Genomic DNA, 20,597 nt, shown 5'->3' with positions numbered 1-20,597 from the left:
CTGTCCCTGTATCCAGTATTATATTTACTCTGCTTAATGGAATGGATTTGCCCCCAAATGTCTATTTCTGTCACTCTCACAGATGTGCTGATGCCTCTGTCAAATCCCCTTTTGTCCCCCTGTGGTGGTGTTTCACTGGTGAGACCCAGTCTTGGAGGCACTCTGCTACTAGAGCAAAGGACAGCAGGGCCTGATTGCCCACTTGACCTCTTGTGATGGGTGAGCTCCTTCTTGGTTCGCTGCTGACTGCTAAAATCACTTGTAGGATCATATATTGTTGTGTCCTGGCCCCGAAGCCTTAGGTTTAAACCACTCTTGACTGCCTGGCTTCTGAACTTGAGAATTCCATTCTCATATTGCTGTTTAGTGTGTTGTGCTATCAAAAGAGGTGCAGGTAATGTGCTCCTCTTGCTGAATCTGATTACAGAGTGCTCTGTAGCTGTAGCTTTACCTGCTGCCATGATTTCAATTTGTGTTACCTGATTGATAAAGGCTATCCCTGTTCCTGGATTTGGACCAAGTGCATATTTCCAAGATTGGCTGTGGTAGCATAAAGCTCCTGATGAGCTCCCAAAAAGCCTCCCATTTGCTGTCTGGTACAATTCTAGGAGAAAGGCCATAGTGAATAAGCTGGCCTCTCTGTCCCTGTGTCAAGGTGTGCTCTGCACCTCTTCTTTGAGTGGGACATCTCCTCCCCCACGATTAATTGGACTGTGGCATGCCTTTTTCTGATAATTAAATTTTAAGATACAGGCACTGTAATAATTTATAAACATGCTGAGCTGTAAATGCAAGCAGATGTTTTAAACCAGTAGGATTTTCAGACAATTCATAAGAGTTAATATTTCAGTGTGGGCCATACACAAATAAAGAAAACACAGGAAGGACTGTAAGTCAAGTTAAATATGATACTGATCTGTACTTGGCAGTTCTGAAAGTAGAAATGGATTATCAGTACATCAGATTACAGGTACTAGAAGAGCAGGTATTTATGAGCATGAAGAAAGCTCCTCTAAGTGTATGGGCCCCTGTGAGGTGCTATACCTAATGTATATAGTATTAAACATCAGTAAACTTGAAAATAAAAAATGATTTTTTCCCCCTGTGTTTTATTCTCATTGTAGACGTTGGTGAGTGGTGCATGGCCTTGGACTTACCCTCTTTTACAGAAATTTTAGTGTATATCAATAAGTGTGAAAATGAAAAATTTCTTATCTAAGGGTAGATCCCTAGGTAGTAGTGGATATCTGTTAATGCTCAATACTTTAAAATTATGTTGAGCTTCATAGTGTCATTCTCTAAATAATTAATTGTAAAAAAAAAGTCATTAGAAATTGCTTTGGAAAGCTAGTTGCTGTAATAAAAATAATCCAGTATTTGTTTCTAGAGGAATAAAATACTGAATTTTACTTTAGTATAAATTCAGTTAGCACATGAAGATTGTCGAATAGCATAAAGAATATTTTAATAATAAATTTCATGTGAAAGTGTGTTTTTTATGAAAAAAAATCAAGTTCTTGCCCTCTGTGCATTTTATCTCAAAGGAAGACTGGTATAATTAGACCAGCTTTTTGGGGGGAGATGCTATTGGCAGGGGGCATTCCTTTTGCAGCTGCAGACCATATTTGTCCCTTCCCTGCTCATTGTACTGTGCCCCTAATGCACTGGCCCAGGTATTTGGAAAGACTTGCAATGAGCTGTGTAGCTGAAGAACACGTATCTTCCTTCCTCCTTTTCTGTGATGTCTAAGAAATCCTGACCTAAAGGTCTAGGCTTGTTTCTGTGTTTGTTATCAGCAACAAAAAGTTCTTGATTGACAAAGCATCATATATTTGTGAGATTTTCCATAAGGAAGCAAAAGATCTTTCTAGATAAATTGATGTTTTTTAAAATTTAAATTAAAAAGAAAGAAAGAAAAATGGACATACATAGCTTTTGAGGTTTGGGGGTTTTTTTGTATACATGTTATAACTGTCTGCCTACTTTTGTATGTAGTAACACATTTGTAATCCTGTACTCTGCAATTGTGGTCAGCTTTTATGAAAGGCAGTTTTAAACAGCTTTGAAGTACTTTCCTGTATCGTTGTATTCTTATAATGTGCTAAGGAGAAGAAATTTGTCCTGTAAAACAAACTTTTCCTGGCTATTAAGTTAGGTAGTTTATTTTGTCTTAAATTGATCATAATATGTAAATTTTAAATGCTGAAATACAAATATATCTTATTTTTTGGACATTATTTGGTCAACTGGAAGAAAAGGGGAAAAATTAGTGCAATACCTGTTGTACCAAAAAACATTATTGTTTTGAACTATCACAGAGGAAATATTTATACATAAAATTAGTTATTGATAATGCTTGCAATTTTTTTAAGGTTTCTTACTGATTTTGTAGGCTGAACTTTTCTGTTTGCTGCACTTTTACTGTTTCTCAGTATGTTACTGCTTCCTATGTGAAGTAATTCTTACCTACCCACAGAGAGCAAGGGTAGGTCAGGCTCATTGTTCCTCATCTTATACATGGTTAGAAGGTTATGCTCCAGCATTTCTTGTTGGCACTGCCCTTGTGTGGTTCATTCCAGAGATGGGCAAAATCTGGGGATGCCTCTGGAGACTCTGGTGTTTCAGGCTGGTGTTCAGGCAGCAGCACCCTGGGAGCACTGGGAACGCAGCAGTTCACCTGAACACGGCTGAACACGGTACTCTGACCCAGGGACCCACACATCAAGTCTGAAGTGGAGGTTTACCGGTCAGAAGATTGATGTTTGTGTAAGATGTGTAGTGATTTTTTTTTTCCCATAGGTATCAGTTCTTGTTTTGATGTAACATTAGAGAAAATGAAGCATGCACGTTTTTTGGGATATTTTCATGGAATCATAGACTGTGGTTTTCTGTGCTGCAAAATAATTTGCATGCAATTCTAGTATTAAGGTGAATTACACATTTGTAATTAGAAGAGCATTCTATCCTGACTAAATTGCTGTCAGGAGCAGATGACTGAAGTACAGCTGAGTACATGCAAGACTTGGTCATCTTTCCAAACCATAACATCTGGTTTGGGGTAAAAAGTATTTATCAGCCAAACTTTCATCTTTCAGACACAAACAGTGTGGAAGAGGAATTGTTGTTTGTATTCCATGTAGCTCAAAACACCAAAGCTAGTGTAGGGTCTGACTTGCTTCACCTTACTATGTAGAATATAACTAAACAATCCAGTAATTACTGGCATAACCAAGGTTATTGCTGTTGCTGGTACTAACTTACTCTGTTGTAGTTCTTCAGACCAATACACACAGTATTTCAGTAGGTTTTCATTAATAATTAAGTTACTGTTTTGTATAAAAAGTATTAGCTGGCAATCTCTGTATCCTTAGAGTATGGTTCTGTCTGTCCCTCTGAAATGTTATGCTGACTGAAAATACAGTAAAGCATGATTTTTTTTTCCTGTTGTGTGATAAGAATTGCTATATGCAGTTAGAGTAGAGCTGGAAAAATATGAATTACTCAAATAAGCAGTTTATGGTTCTTAGTATTATGCAGTTGTAATAAAAAAGCTGCAGGGTTTTAAAAAATCGTTTTTAAAAGCATTTACAAGCATGCTTACCAGGTATTCATGCTCTCATTTAAAAACAGAGTGCAAAACTTGTTTTATCTACTTACCTCCAATGCTTGCAACCTCATTGCTTTTTAATTTTCAGAAACTTACTTGAGAAGGAAGCATGTGTTTTAGCTAGAACTTTAAATGTATTCATTTGCTTTAAGGTACTTCAATTTTTGCTTGCATTTCATTGAAGTGCTGTTAAGTTGCTTTTGCTTCGGTTAGTACAGACTTTTTTCCCTGTGTTCCTATATTAATACAGTGCATCAAATTCTCAAAAATAAAATCTGATACAGCTATTCCATTTCTTTAAAAATAGTGAGGTTTAGAGTAATATGATGGAGCTGGAATTCAGGCTGCTATAAGGCATATGTTATGATGAAATATTTAGTTGCATGCATTTTATTTTTACATTTCCCATAAGATATGAATGCCCTTCTTTTAGGGAACGAGTTGTGCTTGAATTTTAATTGAATTTGTTGCTGTTCAGTGCTTTTAGTAAGGAGCAAGTCAATAATGAGAATTTAAAGATATCTTCCAAATGTGGCATTGCACATGGATTTATTTTTGACTTGGAGTTTTCAGTGTGGTTTCCACTGCTAAATCATAATACCCTTGAAAATGCTTTATGATTTATACTTTCTGCAGATCGTAGTGCTGCATAACCTGAGACTGTAACACTGCCTGAAGTGAAAAACATTCTAGAACTTCTGTGCACAAGGACAAGAGTCAAGGGCTGTTTTGAGTGTGGGATTTGACCTAGTGTTCTGCAATTGCTTATTTTAATGACCTGATCCTAAGTGTGAGATTTGTTTTTTTTATAGTACCTTTTAAACTGCATTGTTCCACTTCTCTAACCAAAACTAAGGCACTACTCATGCAAGACAGTGCATATAACATTTGGAAAAACCCCAAATCCTCTGTTTTCAAGTAATTTTTGATATGAACAAAGAAGTTGAACACTAGTCACCATTAAACCAGCAGGGAAACAAGCCTTTGGGATCAATAGCTGAGACTGTTGGTACCAGGAGGGAGGTCATATCTTTGTGATCAGAAGTTACTGTTGGCATCACCAAAGACAATAAGATGGTTAAGGTCTTTCAGTTATAGTTGTGATTTTGCTAAGGAGATTGCATGTGGTTTGGTTGTCATTTTTTGCAATGTTTTGGTAGAGTTTTGTGAGTTTCTGTACCATGAAACTCCTTCAAAATAGGAATTTTTTTATTTATTTTTTTTTTAATCTGGGGAGGAAAAAAGCCATAAGTGTCATTGATAACTGCAGATATGTAGGTGGTGCTAAAAACAAGTCTCCAAATTCTATGGAAAACCTATGTTTTTTTTCCTCTTTCATTAAATAGCATGTACATGTGTTAAAAATGGAATTAGAAGAAGTTTAAAGTGTTTTTGTGATATTTTTAAGTTAATTCCTTGCTATATAAAGATAGGTGATGGTGGGGGTTTTTGGTTTTTGCATCTAATGTTTCTTCAGAGCTTTTTTATTTTTTATTTTTCTTTTCAATTGTAATCTAAACCTGTCTTTTTGGGATTTTTTTTTGTCTTTTTTATATTTTATCTGCTCAGATAACAGAATGAGGTATGTTATTTCAGGCATAAAATTTAGAATAAGATGCATAAAAGGCATAAAATTTATAATAAATGTCTGGACTTCTGTTCAAACCAACAAATGAAAGAACACCAGAGCCAAAGTCTTGAATCTACTCTTTCACTTATGAGAGCTTCTTTGAGCTTTGTGGCTCATCTGAACACTCGGCTGTAGACACTTTTCTTTAGTCTGGAGCATAGAGGCTTTTGCTTGGTGTCAGGAGAGCAATTCAGTGCCTGCTTCATATTTCCCAGCCTTGGGGGCAAGTCAGCACAACTTCATCTGTTGCCTGTTTTTTTGCTGGTGGAGGACCGGTCTAGGTTCTGTCCTCAGTTAAAAAAGAAAATCCCCTGCTGCTTCTTTGTTGTTCGTTTTTGTTGCTTCTTCTTAATTTCTAAGATACACAAGTTGCACTAATCAGAAGACCTTTTTATTTAGTTCAGATGTGTTTTATAGCTCTGGTGCCTGTATATCTAGGAAGTATGGGGAGAATTGCTGGAGTTATTGAAGCAAAAGATTGCATTAACCCCACCTATTGCATGGATAGTTTATTCACTGACATATACAGATACAGACACACATAGTTATCTGTAACCAAGATCTACTATGTTGTGGTGCAGTTGAAGCATCCCTTAGGATATATCTTGAAGCTTTCATTGAATGCTCGTGGTTTTACTGCTTTCACAGCCTTCTTGAACTGCTTAGCTCCCTGGGCTCCCCAGATTGCTGGCTGTCCTGCCCTGAACTTTTCTGTTTAGCTGACTTGCTAGCTGGGAAGTCGGTGAATTTATGTAGTAAGGGACCTTAGACCTTAGGATACACAAAATGTTTACTAGATAAGCTGTCAAAAGTGAAATTGTATCTGGGCAACCATCAAGATTATGATCCAGAATAACTAGTGTTTGCATTTTTGATGTTTCTGAAATGAAATATTTAAGAACATGTAGTGTTTGGAAAGGAGGGATCTGAGATACATTTTTTGTTCCAGTTGAATTTCTTGTTGTGATATATATACTCTGTGTGTTATTTTCCAACAGAAAGATCTCTGCAGTTTGGGTTTTTTTAAGTCTGTGCTTTGAACTATTCCAAATAAGTTTGAGGGTTCTTTTAAATGCATTTTAAGTGTGCTTTCCCCCCCATCCCTGGTGTATTTACAGCAACAACATGGATAGAAAGACAAAGCTTTCCTTAGGAAAATCAGGTGTTTAAGGAGGACAGAAAAACTACCCTACTCTTTAAGATGTATAAGAATATCATGACTAGTACCGCATTTATGCAGTTACATCCTTAATAACATTTGGTGTCTTATTTGTGTGATGGAAACAAGCCAGATTGGTGAAGTAGCTTTCAGAGTACCTAGGTATGTTTTTCTTGGTGTTTAACAGATAACCAGAATGCCTTTTCTCTTAATATAATATTATTTCATGTTTGCAGGTAATATATGCTTTGAACACTAAAAATGACGAACATGAAGCAGCTATCCAAGCCCTTAAGGATGCTCATGAAGAAGAAATCCAACAAATTCTTGCAGAGACCAGAGAGAAGATCTTGCAGTATAAAAGTAAAGTGGCAGAAGAAATGGATCTCAAGAGAAAGATTCAGGTTTTGGAAGAGTCACTGGAAGATCACAAAAAGATGAAACATCAGGCCTTGACAGAATTTGAAGCATATAAGGATAGAGTGGAAGATATGCAGCTTTGTGCAGAAGCTCAGCATGTCCAACGTGTAGTGACCATGTCAAGGGAAGTAGAAGAGATCAGAAAGAAATTTGAGGAAAGGCTACGAAGTTTCATGCAGTTGCAAGTACAGTATGAGAAGGACAAGCGTACAGCTCTGGAAGACTTAAAAGCTGCCCACAGGCTTGAAATTCAAGAGCTTCTGAAGACTCATCAGAGTCAGAATGCTACTTTAAGCAAGGGGCAAGAGAAAATGGAGGAATTGCATAGACTGGAGCTGGAAGACTTGAACAGTAAAATTGAAGAGTTAAGGCTGGAAAAAAAAAAGCTCATTGAGGACTATGAAGGCAAACTCAGCAAAGCACAGTCCTTCTATGAACATGAACTTGACTCTTTGAAAAGATCTCAGCTTTTTACAGCAGAAAGTCTACATGCCTGCAAAGAGAAAGAAGTGGAGCTAAGAAAAGAATTTCAGAACCAGGAAAGTATGTTACGGAAGAATCTGGGGAAGCTTAAAACTGAATTGCAAATGGTCCAGGATGAAGCTGCTAGTCTTCGGGAAAAATGCCAAAAACTTCAGGTGGCTCTTGGTACTGCAGAAAACAATGTTCAGGTGAGACTGATGATATGTTGTTCCCAAGACTGTGAATTTTCTTTTCCTATGAAAGCAGTGTTTTCATGCGGCTGTTAGGTTGAGGTTATTAGAGTGTGTAAACTTAATTTTCTATCATTCATACATGCTTGTCATCATCTTCAATTTTTTGTCATTTATTTCTACTTTAATCTTAATTGTTTAATTAACAATATTTTCACAAGCAGCAACTGAAATACTGCACGCTCTTTCAGTATGTTACTGGGTTTGGCTCAGGTAGGTTAATTTTCTCAATAGGAGCTTGTGGGGTGCCATGTTTTGGATTTGTTGGAAACAAATCCAAACATGTTGGAAACAGTGTTGCTAATTCAGGAATGGTTTAGTTATTGCTGTGCTGTGCCTACACAGAGTCAAGGTCTTTTTGGCTTTTCACCCCACCCTTCAGTGAGGAGGCTGGGGGTGTACAAGGAGCTGGAATGGGGCACAGCCAGGACAGCTGACCCCGACTGAACACACGGATATTCCATATTATATGACATAATGCTCAGCATATAAATCTGGGGGAAGGAGGAAGGAGTGATGGTGTTTGCCTTTCCAAGTCAGCGTTATGCCAGATGGAGCCCTGCTTTCCTGGGGATGGCTGAATGCCTGCCCTCCCATGGGAAGTAGTGAATGAATTCCTTGTTTTAATTGCTTGTATGTGTGTGGCTTTTGTTTCATCTATCAAACAGTCTTGATCTCAACCCACGAATTTTCCCACTTTTACCCTTCCAATTCCCTTCCCTGTCCCACTTTGGCAGTAGTGAGCAAGTGGCTGTTCCATACTTAGCTGCTTAGTGGGTTAAACTCCAACACAGTTTTATTTAGTGTGTTGGGTTGACCCTGGCTGCATGCCAAGTGCTCACCAAAGCTGCTCTACCGCCCTTCTCCTCAGCTGAACAGAGGAGAGAGACTGTAATGAAAGACTTCTGAGTTAAGAAGAGGGAGAGATCACTCATCAGTTACCATCATGGGCTAAACAGACTTGACTTGGGAAAAAGGATTTATTACCAAATTTATTGCCAATCAAATCAAAGTAGGATAATGAGAAGTTAAACCAAATCTTAAAAGAACACTTTCTCCCCACCATTTCATCTTTCCTAGGCTTAACTTTATTTGCAATTCTCTAGCCACTTCCCCTACATTGATGCAGGGGGATAGTGAAGGGGGCCTGCAGTCAGTTCATCACATGTCTCTGCCTCTTCTGCAAGGGGCTTCAGGAGGTGGGTTTATGGAAAGCTGGGGTGATGGTGGAACTGGTTATTGATCATTCATGTGGTAGAGGAATTTTGTTCCCAAAGAAGAGGAGGAGTCTGCTGCAGTATCTACAACAGATTTTAAAGTCAGGTCCATCTCTGATCACTGTGGATGAGGTGATGAAATGCATAATCTCACCACATCTGGTGTCTGTTTCATTATACATCCTGTACAGTGTTTTCCCCAATTCTCTCTTTTGCTTTAGTTTATGAAATGACTCTTTACTGTTTCAGTAACTTGAATTATGAGAAATCTATATTTTCTTTTGAACCAGAACACTATTTTCTTTTCCCTCCTGCACGGCTAGAACACATGACACTCTCCAAGATATGCTGTTGTGAATCAGTGCATCTGATTTAAGGCATAAGAAAAGTTTAGAATCATAGAACTATAGAATAGTTTGTTTTGGAAGGAACAGTCAAGATCATCTAGCTCCAAACCCTCTGCCATGGGCTGCCTTGCACTAGACCAACTTGCTTAGAGTCCCATACAGCCTTGAACACCTCCAGGGATGGGAAGTCCACAACCTCTGTGGGCAGCCTGTTCCAGTGTCTCACCACCCTCAAAGGAAATAATTTCTTCATAATATCTAATCTAAACCTATGCTTCTTCAGCTTAAGGCAACTCCCCCCTGTCTTGTCACTGCATGTCTGTCAAAAGTCCTTTTCCTGCTCTGTTAGGCCTTCTTTAGATACTGGAAGGCTGTTCAAAGGTCTCCCCAAGAATCTTCTCTTCTCCAGGCTGAACATTGTTTCAGCGTGTCTGGATAGGAGATCCAGCGTCCAGCCCTGTGATTGATTTAGTGGCCTCCTCTGGACTTTTTCTGAAAGGTCCTTGTCTTTCTTGTGTTGGGGCTGCCATACCTGGGCACACAGGCATACAGGTGGGGTCTAAAAAGAGTAGAGTGGAGGGACAGAATCACCTCCTGTGACCTGCTGGCTGCTTTTGATGCATCCCAAGACGTGATTGGCTTTCTGGGCTATGAGTGCACATTGATAAGTCATATTGAGCTTTTTGTTCCAGCGTCCTTCTCCCCAGGGCTAGTCTCCACCCAGGCTGTACTTGTGCTTGGGATTGCCCCAACCCAGGTGTAGGACCTTACTCTTGGTGTTGTTGAACTCCTTGAGTTTGCCCAGTCCCACCTCTCAAGCCTGCCAAGGTCCCTCAGGATGACATCCCTTCCCTTCTCTCCAGTGAGTCGACTGCACCACACAGCTTGGTGTTGTCAGTGAGCTCGCTGAGGATGCACCTGATACCACTGCCCATGTTGCTGAGAAACATGCTAAAAAGTGCTGGTCCTAGCAGTGACCCCCAGGAATGCTTGACAGAGGTAATTGCCCAGCTCTCATTTTATGTAGCTCCAAATGTAGCTTAATTTGAGTCAGTAGTAAACACTCTGAGTTGCAATAAGGAAAACTGAACTGCTATGAATACATAATGTATTCTTTAATGTGAAAAACTCTCAGATACCAGAAACCAGGTTTCTAAAGTTGACCCCCAGACTCTGTGGACCATTTTATAGGACTTTTTTTCATGTACCTTTTTGAATATTGTCACATTTCTCTTATGCATTACTGTCATGCCATGTACCCATTATCTTGTTCTTCAGAAAGTATTTTTGAAGCATTACATATATTAGACAATGAATACAGGAATAGTATTGCACTGTTTCAGCTTTTGTGTGAATAAAACTTGTTTGCTGAAAGGTCTCTTCTGTGCCTTTTAACCTAATGTTCATTTAAATTGACACGATTGCATATGATGGTAACAGGTATTATGTGTTTCCTCTAGGTTCTTCAAAAACAGCTAGATGATGTGAAGGAGGAGGAGATGTCATTGTTAAGCAAACACAAAGAAGTGGAAAGCGAGCTTGCAGCTGCCAGAGAGCGCTTACAGCAGCAGGCCACTGATCTTGTTCTCAAAGCCAGTATGTATGTCAGTAACTTAATCTGGAAACAAACTTCATCCTTTTATTCTAGCCTTTTCTTTTTCTGTCAACCTCATGCAGCTTTAGAGTGCCTAAAGACTGTTTAATGCTTTCCATAGAATTTTCCAAAGGGTTTTGAGGGTTTTAAAACTTTTTTTGCTATCACATGCATTGTGCTGTAATTTCCTTTTTTGTGTACTCATTTGTCCAAGTGCTGTACTTTGTATGGCGTGTACATATCTTCCAGGCCTCGGAACTGCACTTAGAACAATTCTGCTCTGTATCTGTTCTCCACATAGTAACTGAGACATGCTTCCCGTTCTTCCACCTTTTTTCAGTTGTCTTTTCTTTTTGCTGATGCTGTGGTACTTTCCTTTATACCTACTGTCAGAAGATTTGCAGCTTATTGAATAATAAATCCTTTAAAGTTTTCTCTATAGCTGCTTTCCTTGCTCCTTTGTAGTTGCTGTCATGTGGAAAGGCACAAAAAATAGCTTAAGACCTGACTCTACACATGCAGGTTTCTTTTCCCTCTTTGGCATGGTCTCCCTAGTGTGCTCAGTAGTAAGCATGTGCCCCAGTACTTGAACTTGGACAACTATACAATTGGTAGGGTTCCAGGGATTAAAAAGGGGCCCCTGGCTTATCTTTGGCCTTGATGAATTAGACCAATTATAGCAATTCTTGATTGTTTTCTACACAACTTAGCACAAGCCCAGCAGTAGTCTAAGCCGTATGTTGGAAGAGTATAGTGACCAGCAGGAGCCCAAGACTGCAAGATCCTATTAGATCAAACAGCTAAAAGGAATAGGCTTGCTGCTGGGAGTATGTAAAATGGGCATCTGACCCTCCAAAAGGTGTTTTGTGAGGCAGTCATAGAAAAATTCATGACTCTATGAGAGCCTTTTTTTCATACACTCTAAAGCTGTTGCTGCTTCATTCCTTAAGCAGAAGTATGAGAGAGTTTCACCAGGCCACCCCAGATGTAGTGGAAATAAGTACCTAGGCTGGTTTTTTGTACTACTGATGGCATGGAGTCAGCTAGCCTGTGATTGAGGCCAGGCCTGGTGTCCTCTGGCACTGGGGTTTTCAGCTTTACCAGAAGTCCCAGTGTGTCTGTGCTGTTGCCAAGCTCAGTGGTGCTGTCAGCAGAACATCTGTGTTTTAGAGCATCGCTGTGCAACAAGAACCAGAATCCCTGTTTGCAGTGGTGCCACCAAGCCATTCCCATGTGGGGTGGTTGGGTGCTAGCCTGTTTGAAAATGGTTTCTGACACTGGCCCACTGCCATCTCCTTGATTTTCAGCTCACAGTCAAAAATCCTTCCTCAAAGAAACTGAATTCTCATACTTAATTACCATAAAGAATGTTTACTCATCGTATTCCAATTTTAGAACACTCTGTTGAGTCTCTTTGGGGCATTTAAAATACTCTTCTTCCATTTATCCTGAGATTCCCAAACTTGTAAGGAAAGTGCTGCATTTCATACCTTTTTGTGTAGATCATGAGGAATGGGAAACTTGTCTTCTGTGTTGGTCTTGCTAGGACAAAAGCTCTAGATCAGGGTCTGTGTGTGCTTACAATGAAATATGTATGACATACTTGTATGAAAAACTGAAAATTGTCATTTTATTATTATTATTATTGCTAGAGTATAAAATTTTAGTTTTGAAAATGCCTTTCTTAAATGGCTGAACTTTTAAAATAAGGATTTCAAAAAAATATTTACAGAACCTAAGCATACCCATTGTGCTAAGTCTTCCTCTTCAGTTTTCAGTTTTACAAACAAAAATGTCAAAACAAGTTTTAGAATTCTCCAGGGCTTAGTACAATTACAGGTGTACGTTTTTAATGAAATTACTATTAACTTTGAGGCATTTTTAATTTCCAAATTTCATTATATATATCATAGCTCTTCCCTTCACACCTGTGTCCACAGGCAGCAAAGGCTAAAACAGTTTCCTTTTTGGTACATCTTGCCTTTTACAACAAGTGGAAATTTATCATGAGGCTCAGTGATTTTGTCATGTGAGAAATAGCATATATTCCACTTTCATAGCTATTCCATAGTAACCTGAATATAAAAGCAATGCTTTGTTATAAAACTGAACAGTCATTCAACCTGTCATTTTTGAAATTTATAATAAAATGAGAAGGGGAACAACAGTCTTCCCTAGAAACTGAGACTACAAAAAAAAAAGTAGAAAATTATTCAGAGTAAACAATACCTCTCATCTTTTAGTTGGACCTAACTAGAAGCATCCTCTTTTTCTGAACAGTCTTCTATTCACTCCAGAGCATCTCCCAAAATAACAGAAATGTCACTGTTTTAGTCAGTTACCTACAATAATATATATATATATATATATCAAGAAGAACAGACAGAAATTTCTGAAGTCATAAACCTTTGTCAGCTGGTTATGTGAAGGACAGATGATTATATTGTGTAGTGAAATTGTACTTCCTTTGTTTGTTTGTTTGTTTTCAAAAATATATATCAAGGAATTAAAAGGAAGCCTCCAACCTGCAAGGATTTAGATCATACTTTACTACAGAGAGAGTTTTCTTATATCTTTTAGTCATATCCCTTTAGCAAAATAAAGTGTAATTCCCTAAGTTTTATAGCAGATAAAGCTATGTATCTAGTATGCCCGCTAAATTAGGAGTTTGATAAAACAATGGCATGTTTATCTTTAGACATCAGTGTTCTGCTTTCTGTTGTCAATCTTATTCTAGGATAGAAATAGGCAGGTTTAGGTGGGATCAGTTCTTCAGTGTTCCTATAATTGCCTACTTCTGCTTTCCTTTGGGAGTCAATGTGCAACTTCGAACAAGGAAAGTTGAAACGAAAGGTGCCCCTTTCCAAGGGGCCCACCAAGTGCTCTTCTGTTGTTGGGCATTTTACAATAAAACTAAACAAGTGAGAAGTGGAGAGGAAGTATTGCAGTGAAGACAAGGGAGATCCCTATGCAAGCTTCCACTGGATTTGTGCTATCACTGGAATGTAAATGTGTACTTCAATTGCATGAAACCAATGGTATGAGGTTTTAAAGAGCTGTTTTGTTTTTAGGTCACATTGGAATGCTTCAAGCTACTCAAATGACTCAAGAAGTTACAATCAGAGACTTGGAATCAGAAAAGTCTAGATTAAAGGAAAAATTGTCCCAGCTGGAAGAGGAAAGAAATTTATTACAAAGCAAAACACAGAGTCTGGATGAGCGACAAAGGCAGCAAATTCTGGCATTGGAGAAGGTTAAACAGATTACTGGCTTTAGTTGAATAAAACCAAAAACACCAGGATTCTCAGAAAATAAAATATTATGCTTTAATTTTTGTTTGATATGACCAACTAGTATGTTTCAAATATATCTCATGTAGCAACAAAGAATGACTAATGTAGAGTGTAAAGTGAGATTAAAGGGAAGTCAGATGAAATACTTCTTTATTAGAAGATTGTCCAAAGCAGTCTGACTGCATTGGACAATCTTCTAACAATTTTATTTGATTTATGACCTTGTATGTATATACCTTGTATCTAAATTGTCTGAGGAAGGACAAATGTGAAATGATTAAAGAACAGTTTAAAAAGCCATTTGGTGAAAATGCATTGAACATGTTTGAAAAATACTAAACAGAAATTCTCTATAGGCTTGATACCCAATCGTTGTTTTCCCAGATTAAATAGAGGAAAAATTAGGTTTTTAATAAATATGTATTGTTTTGCATGGATCTTTTAAAATTACCTTTTTGGTTACTGAATCACATAGTCAGTGCTTAGTGTTTGCTCAGTTTGTTTTATATGGAAGTTAATTTTTTGCAGATTTATGACATCAGTAATGTTTTTTGTATTTTTTTTATTCCTACTGTTCAGATTTTTGTACCATTGAATAGATTTCTTTTCCTGTACTTTATAGAAAGTAAATGAAGCAAGGGAAACACAGCGTGAATATTATGAGAAGGAGCTGGTAAAATTACAAGCAAGACTGGAAGGAGAGGCTGCACAGTTAAAGGAGGCTCATTCCAAGACCTTAGAAGAATTGGCATGGAAGCACCATACTGCAATTGAGGCTGCACACAGTAATGCTAATAAGGATAAGAAGAAACTGCAGATGGTATGTTCTTATTTTATTAGTAATCAAACAAAAAGCAACTGTTTGTTTGCATCTTGTTTATGCTGTTTGCAGTACAGTTTGCATCTTGTACTGCATGGTTTTGTTTTATGGCAAATATAATTTGGAATTACCTGCATGCCCCTGAAGAAATTGCTTAGCCTTTAGAAAAATAACAACCATCTTGGGAAGAAAAAAAGCACTTGCAGCGTCTTTAGTCTGCATACAGAAGATAAATTCTCTATTAATACAAATGTATTTTCAAGTATAATAGTTTTGTTTTCCTGGGATTTGTGACCCATATTCAGAAGGGTTGGTATATCAAGATCTGTTCTTCTGAAGGAGATGAAAGATTATATTATTATAACATTTATTTAAAATTTTCATTGACAGTCCAGAAGTACCGAAAGATATTTTCTTAGGACAGGTATTTTATTAAGCTATATGTGTACTCAGATGATGACAACAGCTGTTTTAAGCTTGCATCATAAAATTATGTACTGTACAGCAGCTCACTGTCCACCAACTATACATTTACCTTTGACTGGAATCCTGAAACTGAAAGGCTTTTGAAAGAATTTTTTTCACAAATCTGGCCTTTTCTTTCTCAGGATGAGAGGCCCATTTTTAAATTATTGTTTCCTAATCTGATTGTATGTGTGTTATACACAAATTTTGTCTTGCACAGGAAATATAGGATTAAGTGTTTAATTCGAGGCTTTGTTATATTTCTTTTGATGAATTCATAGGAAACATACCAAGAACCATGGTTGTAGTTAGTGATGTGCATCTCACATATCTGGTTTGGTTTTGTAAATTTTTCTACAAGTATGTTGTTTCTTAGGTCAATTTTTAATAAATCCAAAATATTTTTTGTCACCCAGTAATTGAAGTAGCTCTCAGAGACATATATGCATCTAATCTTTCAGGTTTGCTTCCTTTACAACTTTAAACATACCTGTTATTAAGACAATGTCTCTGTATATTTTTCTTTTATTTCAGTAAGATGTGGGCTTCTTTTTCTTTTGTTTTGTTTGTTACTAAAATAATGTGGAGAATAAAACAAAAAGAGATCACAAACTTTTTTTCTTAAATCATTAAATCATTAGTTCAAACATAATCATAAATCATTAGTTTAAATAGGGAACACCTCTCTAAGTGTGAGAAATATGAAATTATTTTAACAAGGAAAAACTGGCTATGAAGAGATGTTGGGATCGAGATCTCAGTCATTCTTAATCTGATTTCACTGATGTTAACTCCGATCAGATTTCACTGTCTCCTCTGTCAAACCTGTCTCATTAAGCACATGCTGTGGTGATTGAGTAATCCAAGGAAGAAAACAGTCAAGCTTAAATGTGGAGCAGAGTTGAATTTTGTGTGAGGAAGAACTATGGTACTAGGAGTCTTGGGATGGAGAACATGAGGATTCATTGGGATTTGAAGCCTGGGAAACGCATCTGGGGAACAGAAGAGAATTCAGCAGAATTGGAATAGGACTCAAAAAATAGCTCAAATATTTCTTTTTGCTTCAGTATTTCCATCTATAAAATGAGCTGTAAAAATGGCATCAGGAGGATTATGAAAATAGAGTTGCTAATAATTTTGCAGTACCGCACAGCTGTACTGACAAGTATCATCAGAGAAATAATTGCTCTGTTATCAGAATAGGGTCTAAATAGCACCAGTGGGATTTTGCAGACAGCAGATTTCAGCATGAACAAGACAAATTGATCAAGTTTCACTGAGCAAGGAGCATTTATCCCATGTGTTGACTCATGTGGACCCAGTGGAGAAGGCAGGCACTTGTTGAGTTTTACCTTGTTTAGTAATGAGTTTGTGACAGTGTAACCCTCTGTTCTGTCACTCTGACCAGCTTCTACCATGAATGAAGAGATCGTGCAAGCAGTGTACACAGGAATCATTTATTGCTTGCCACATACCCTAAAGCAGTGCTAGAACTAACAAGCTGCTTAATGTGCTTTCCACCCCCTGCAAAACACTTGGAGGCTTCTTTGGGTTTGGCTGAAGAAGGCTTGGCCTCTGTTGCTTCCTGGAGTTGGCTGGGTTGACACTACATTGCTGCCTTGCATATCTTTTAGTGACTGTTTTTACTCTTTAATATTTTAGTTCTTTCTCCCTATTTCCCCTGATTTTACCAACACTGTACTTTTTGCTTCAGGCTGGCTCTGGTCTATGTATTTTCATGGCTATTTCTGAGATAATACTCATTTTTCAGAAACCTGAGCCCAGGTCTGCACAGAGGCACTGAGTTGATACTAAGCCTTGCATTTCAGAGAGCCCCTAGGAAGGAGTTAATAAAAGAGCCTCTAGCTCCATAGAAAACCTTGAAGCCTTGTATGGTGTGACTCTGGAGCATCTTGCTTGGGAGCCTTAATTTTCTTCACTAAAACTTCACAGTTTTATGAGTTATATAGTATAATTCACTGAAATATGTAATAAAATTCTCAATTTTAACATGTTTCTTTTAAAGTATTTTGTGAAAGAAATTGTTCTTCTGAAAATGTATTCTGAATATTAATAAGACTGAAGTATAAATTTATACTTTTCCTTAAAAAATATGAAGGTTTCTAACATTTATGTGTGTATATATACATACGTGCAACATAGGCTCATGTAAGAGAAATATAATTCATCCAGCAGTTATTTTGAGAATTTGGCTATTACACCATAAAGGTTGATGAAAACAGGGGTGTTACTTGATTCTTTCCATATAGTTAAACTTGAAAAGTAATTGTTGATCTCTTTTAGTTCTACATAAATGTAGTAGATATATGGTATGGGGCTTTTTTCATTAATTGTAACATTGTAAAGAACTTCACAGAGCTTAATCTGGATTTTAAGATTTATTCTTTCCTGTGGGGATTATTTGTAGGAAATGGATGGGTAAAGGCTGAAAGACATGCAGATTTATCAGTGTAATTTTATAGAAAATGAAAAATTCTTCTTTCAAGTCAGACTGAAAAACTTTGAAAGTAGATGTATTTTTAAAGCTTATGATAACTGAGAAGTAATTGAGGGAAAAGTCCTGTTTGTCTTTATTTTGTGATTTGATGATGTTAAGTTATAAAATAAACTGGAAAATTACATCTGTTGTAAAAGGAAATAAATATTCATGCTTTAAGAGTTTAAGGAAAGGGTTGAGATCACAAGTATTTATGCTGGTTAGAATCATTTCCATGTGGTAGATCTGTACTTTGCAATGACTCTATGGCAAGTATTTAATATTTCTTCCATCCTTCCTGTTTCTGAAGGAGTTGGAGCAGCAGTTTGAGAAGGAGAAACTGCATTTAGAGGATGATAAGAATCAGCTCCGACAGCAGCTGGAAAACATGAAGGAAGAGCTGACATCAAAGCTGACTTCTGCCAATCAGGAGGCAAGGACTAACTTGCTTGTTTCACCCACCCCATCTCATCAGTAGTGATCTTAGACTCCAGGACAGGTCTAGGACTATGCTGTTGAGTGTTTAATGCCTTACTTCTCTTTAGAGTGGAGTATTCTTAAAACATGGCAAGTTAGTTGACTGCTTCTGAACTATGATTTTATTGTCCTTTACAAAATAAACAAAGCAAGAGAGATGTAAACAGCTCTTTATTTTAAATTATTTTTTATCTTCTCATTAGGTACACAGACCTCTACACAAAATACGTCAGGAGAGAGGGAAATTTAACTGGATGTAAACTCATATTTGGTTATGGTTAACATATCATAAATTCTGGTCAGTTTCCTGACTTGCAAATCGTCTTCATGTATTTTCATCAAAAGATGATATGAAATACTCTTAGTAAGATTCAAATTATTTGCTATGCCATGATATATGCAATTGATGTTAAACGTATCATATCTCAAGACAATTTTAATTTTTTTTAGTTGGAAATCACCATAATTTTTCACAATACAATATTTGGAAATTAAAAGTACATTCTACTGATATCAAAAACATCACACCATTTTTTTCTGGAACTTTTGCCTTGTTCCAAGAACATATTTAATCAGCTTTATTGTTCAGCTAGCCCTATGCATGATTTTAGTGTGTGCTTTGAGAGACTTAAACATGAATTGAAGTGTTTTTTTGAGGCAACATTTTTTATTATTGCTTTCCATACTGTACAACATTGGGAGAGAGCAAGTGTCTCATTCTGGTGACATGCAAATTGTACAAACACTAAACTAGCTTAAGAAAAAAAACTGCATGTTTTTAATATACTAAGTGGGGAAGTTGGCCCTTCCAAGAGTATAGATTTTGTTAATCTATTATTAATATAGTAATGTATCAATATATTATTAATACAGTAATATATAACTTTATAATGTATTTTATTATTATATATTAACGTATATATTCTGAAAATATGTATTAACATATACTTTCAGAATAGGACCTACCAGATAGATGGATATGCCAGAGATTATACACTACCAGAGTAGCTGGACCTCCCACCTTTAGAATTCAGCAGCTCTGCTGATCAGTCAGTTGTGAGTAGCTGTTTAAACAGGAGGGTTCTTCCCCCTTAGGGTTGCCAGTATCTTTGTTTCAGAGCTTAGAGAAGGTGCAAGTTTAAGCTGGAACTGCTCTTTCCCTTTTAACAGTGTGCTTACCTGGATTCAGATAGATGAAAATATGATGTATTTGTTATGTCTCTTAACAAAATCATACACAGCTTCATTTTTCAGTTCAAAATTCCAGGAAGTTTAGTTATTTATTTTTAGATTTAATTTCTCAGTTGTATGCTAACTTCCATTGTTTCTGGATTAGATCTGAGTATAGCACTATTGCCATTCTATCATCATCTAGCACAGTAGGCTTAAATTTAGCTATTCTTTATCAATGTCTCTTGGCTTCATGAGCAATAAACTTTCTCCTTCCTTGAAGGAAATAACTTGAAATGTTTTAAGAATGAGTTTCTATTATCCAACTGCTATCAAATTCAGGCTTGGAAAATTCCATCAGCATGAAAGTTAACCAAACAGAGGCAAAGCTGAGGAACAGAAGGCTAAAATAGGGAACTAGGTCCAGCTGCTATCCACTATTTGAGTTTATATATACAATCCTTTGCCAGGATAAATGTAATACCATATATTGTGCATAGTGAAAGAATGAGAGAAAACATATAGGCACTAAATTTGGATTGGTCTGTAAATCCACTCCATATAGTAGAGAGGAGAAAAGTTTTAATTCATTAGTATATTTATCTTGAAAGAAGTGTTTCAGTTGCAACCACAGCTTGGCCTTGGATCTGTATTGACAACTAACAGCAGTTTCTCAATGCCTTCCCTGACCTAGAAGAAGCTTTCCTGTGATGTGTCTGACACATCCTTAGCTTAGCCCTTACATTGCTACTGTTGCATCTTTTTTTTTTTTGTTTGCTTTAAGTTACAGAAATCATTTAACAGTACGCTTGTATTCATTACTTTCTGTGGATGCTAGCTCAGTTCTAGCTTCCCCGCTGAGAAAGCTGCTTTTGAGCACATGCCATCTTCTTTTCTTTTTGACAGACTTTCTGGTGGCACTTAGCTAAAGGATGAGCCTCATTAGGCTTGCTTCTAGTACTAAGCTATTTAAGGGCAGTATAACTTGAATACCTGCCAGAGATTTTTTTGGTAGTTCAGGTTAAATTAAAATAGTGGCTTTCTCACACGTGTCTCGGGATGAGACTGGCTGTTCACTCTGTAGATGTGTTTCCTTTCACTGTAGACCAGCCAAGGCTTTTTAGAATGTTGATATGTTTGTATCACTTGGCACAGTCATCTAAGGACTTGCAGTCTCCATGCAAAGGA

The 20,597-nt window shown here is 37.2% G+C and overlaps 1 protein-coding gene across 13 annotated transcripts in view; it reads left to right on the top strand.

Annotated features, from left to right (window-relative positions):
• FAM184A (family with sequence similarity 184 member A) overlaps nucleotides 1-20,597 on the top strand; it is a 74,082-nt gene that overhangs the window by 19,530 nt on the left and 33,955 nt on the right. For all 13 annotated transcript variants that reach the window (XR_005256367.1, XR_005256368.1, XR_005256366.1 and 10 more), the window contains exons 2-6: nucleotides 6,633-7,487; nucleotides 10,554-10,689; nucleotides 13,759-13,940; nucleotides 14,603-14,800; nucleotides 18,073-18,195. Coding sequence is in view for 10 of the 13 variants with exons in the window: in XM_038132330.1 (XP_037988258.1) it covers nucleotides 6,633-7,487; nucleotides 10,554-10,689; nucleotides 13,759-13,940; nucleotides 14,603-14,800; nucleotides 18,073-18,195 (1,494 nt within the window). In the remaining 3 variants the exon portion in view is untranslated. The remainder of the gene's footprint in view (nucleotides 1-6,632; nucleotides 7,488-10,553; nucleotides 10,690-13,758; nucleotides 13,941-14,602; nucleotides 14,801-18,072; nucleotides 18,196-20,597) is intronic.

Source organism: Motacilla alba, chromosome 3 (assembly GCF_015832195.1).
Source record: "Motacilla alba alba isolate MOTALB_02 chromosome 3, Motacilla_alba_V1.0_pri, whole genome shotgun sequence".
Taxonomy (NCBI): domain Eukaryota; kingdom Metazoa; phylum Chordata; class Aves; order Passeriformes; family Motacillidae; genus Motacilla; species Motacilla alba.
Note: the sequence above shows the minus strand (reverse complement) of the source record. Positions and strands in the feature narration are given on the sequence as shown.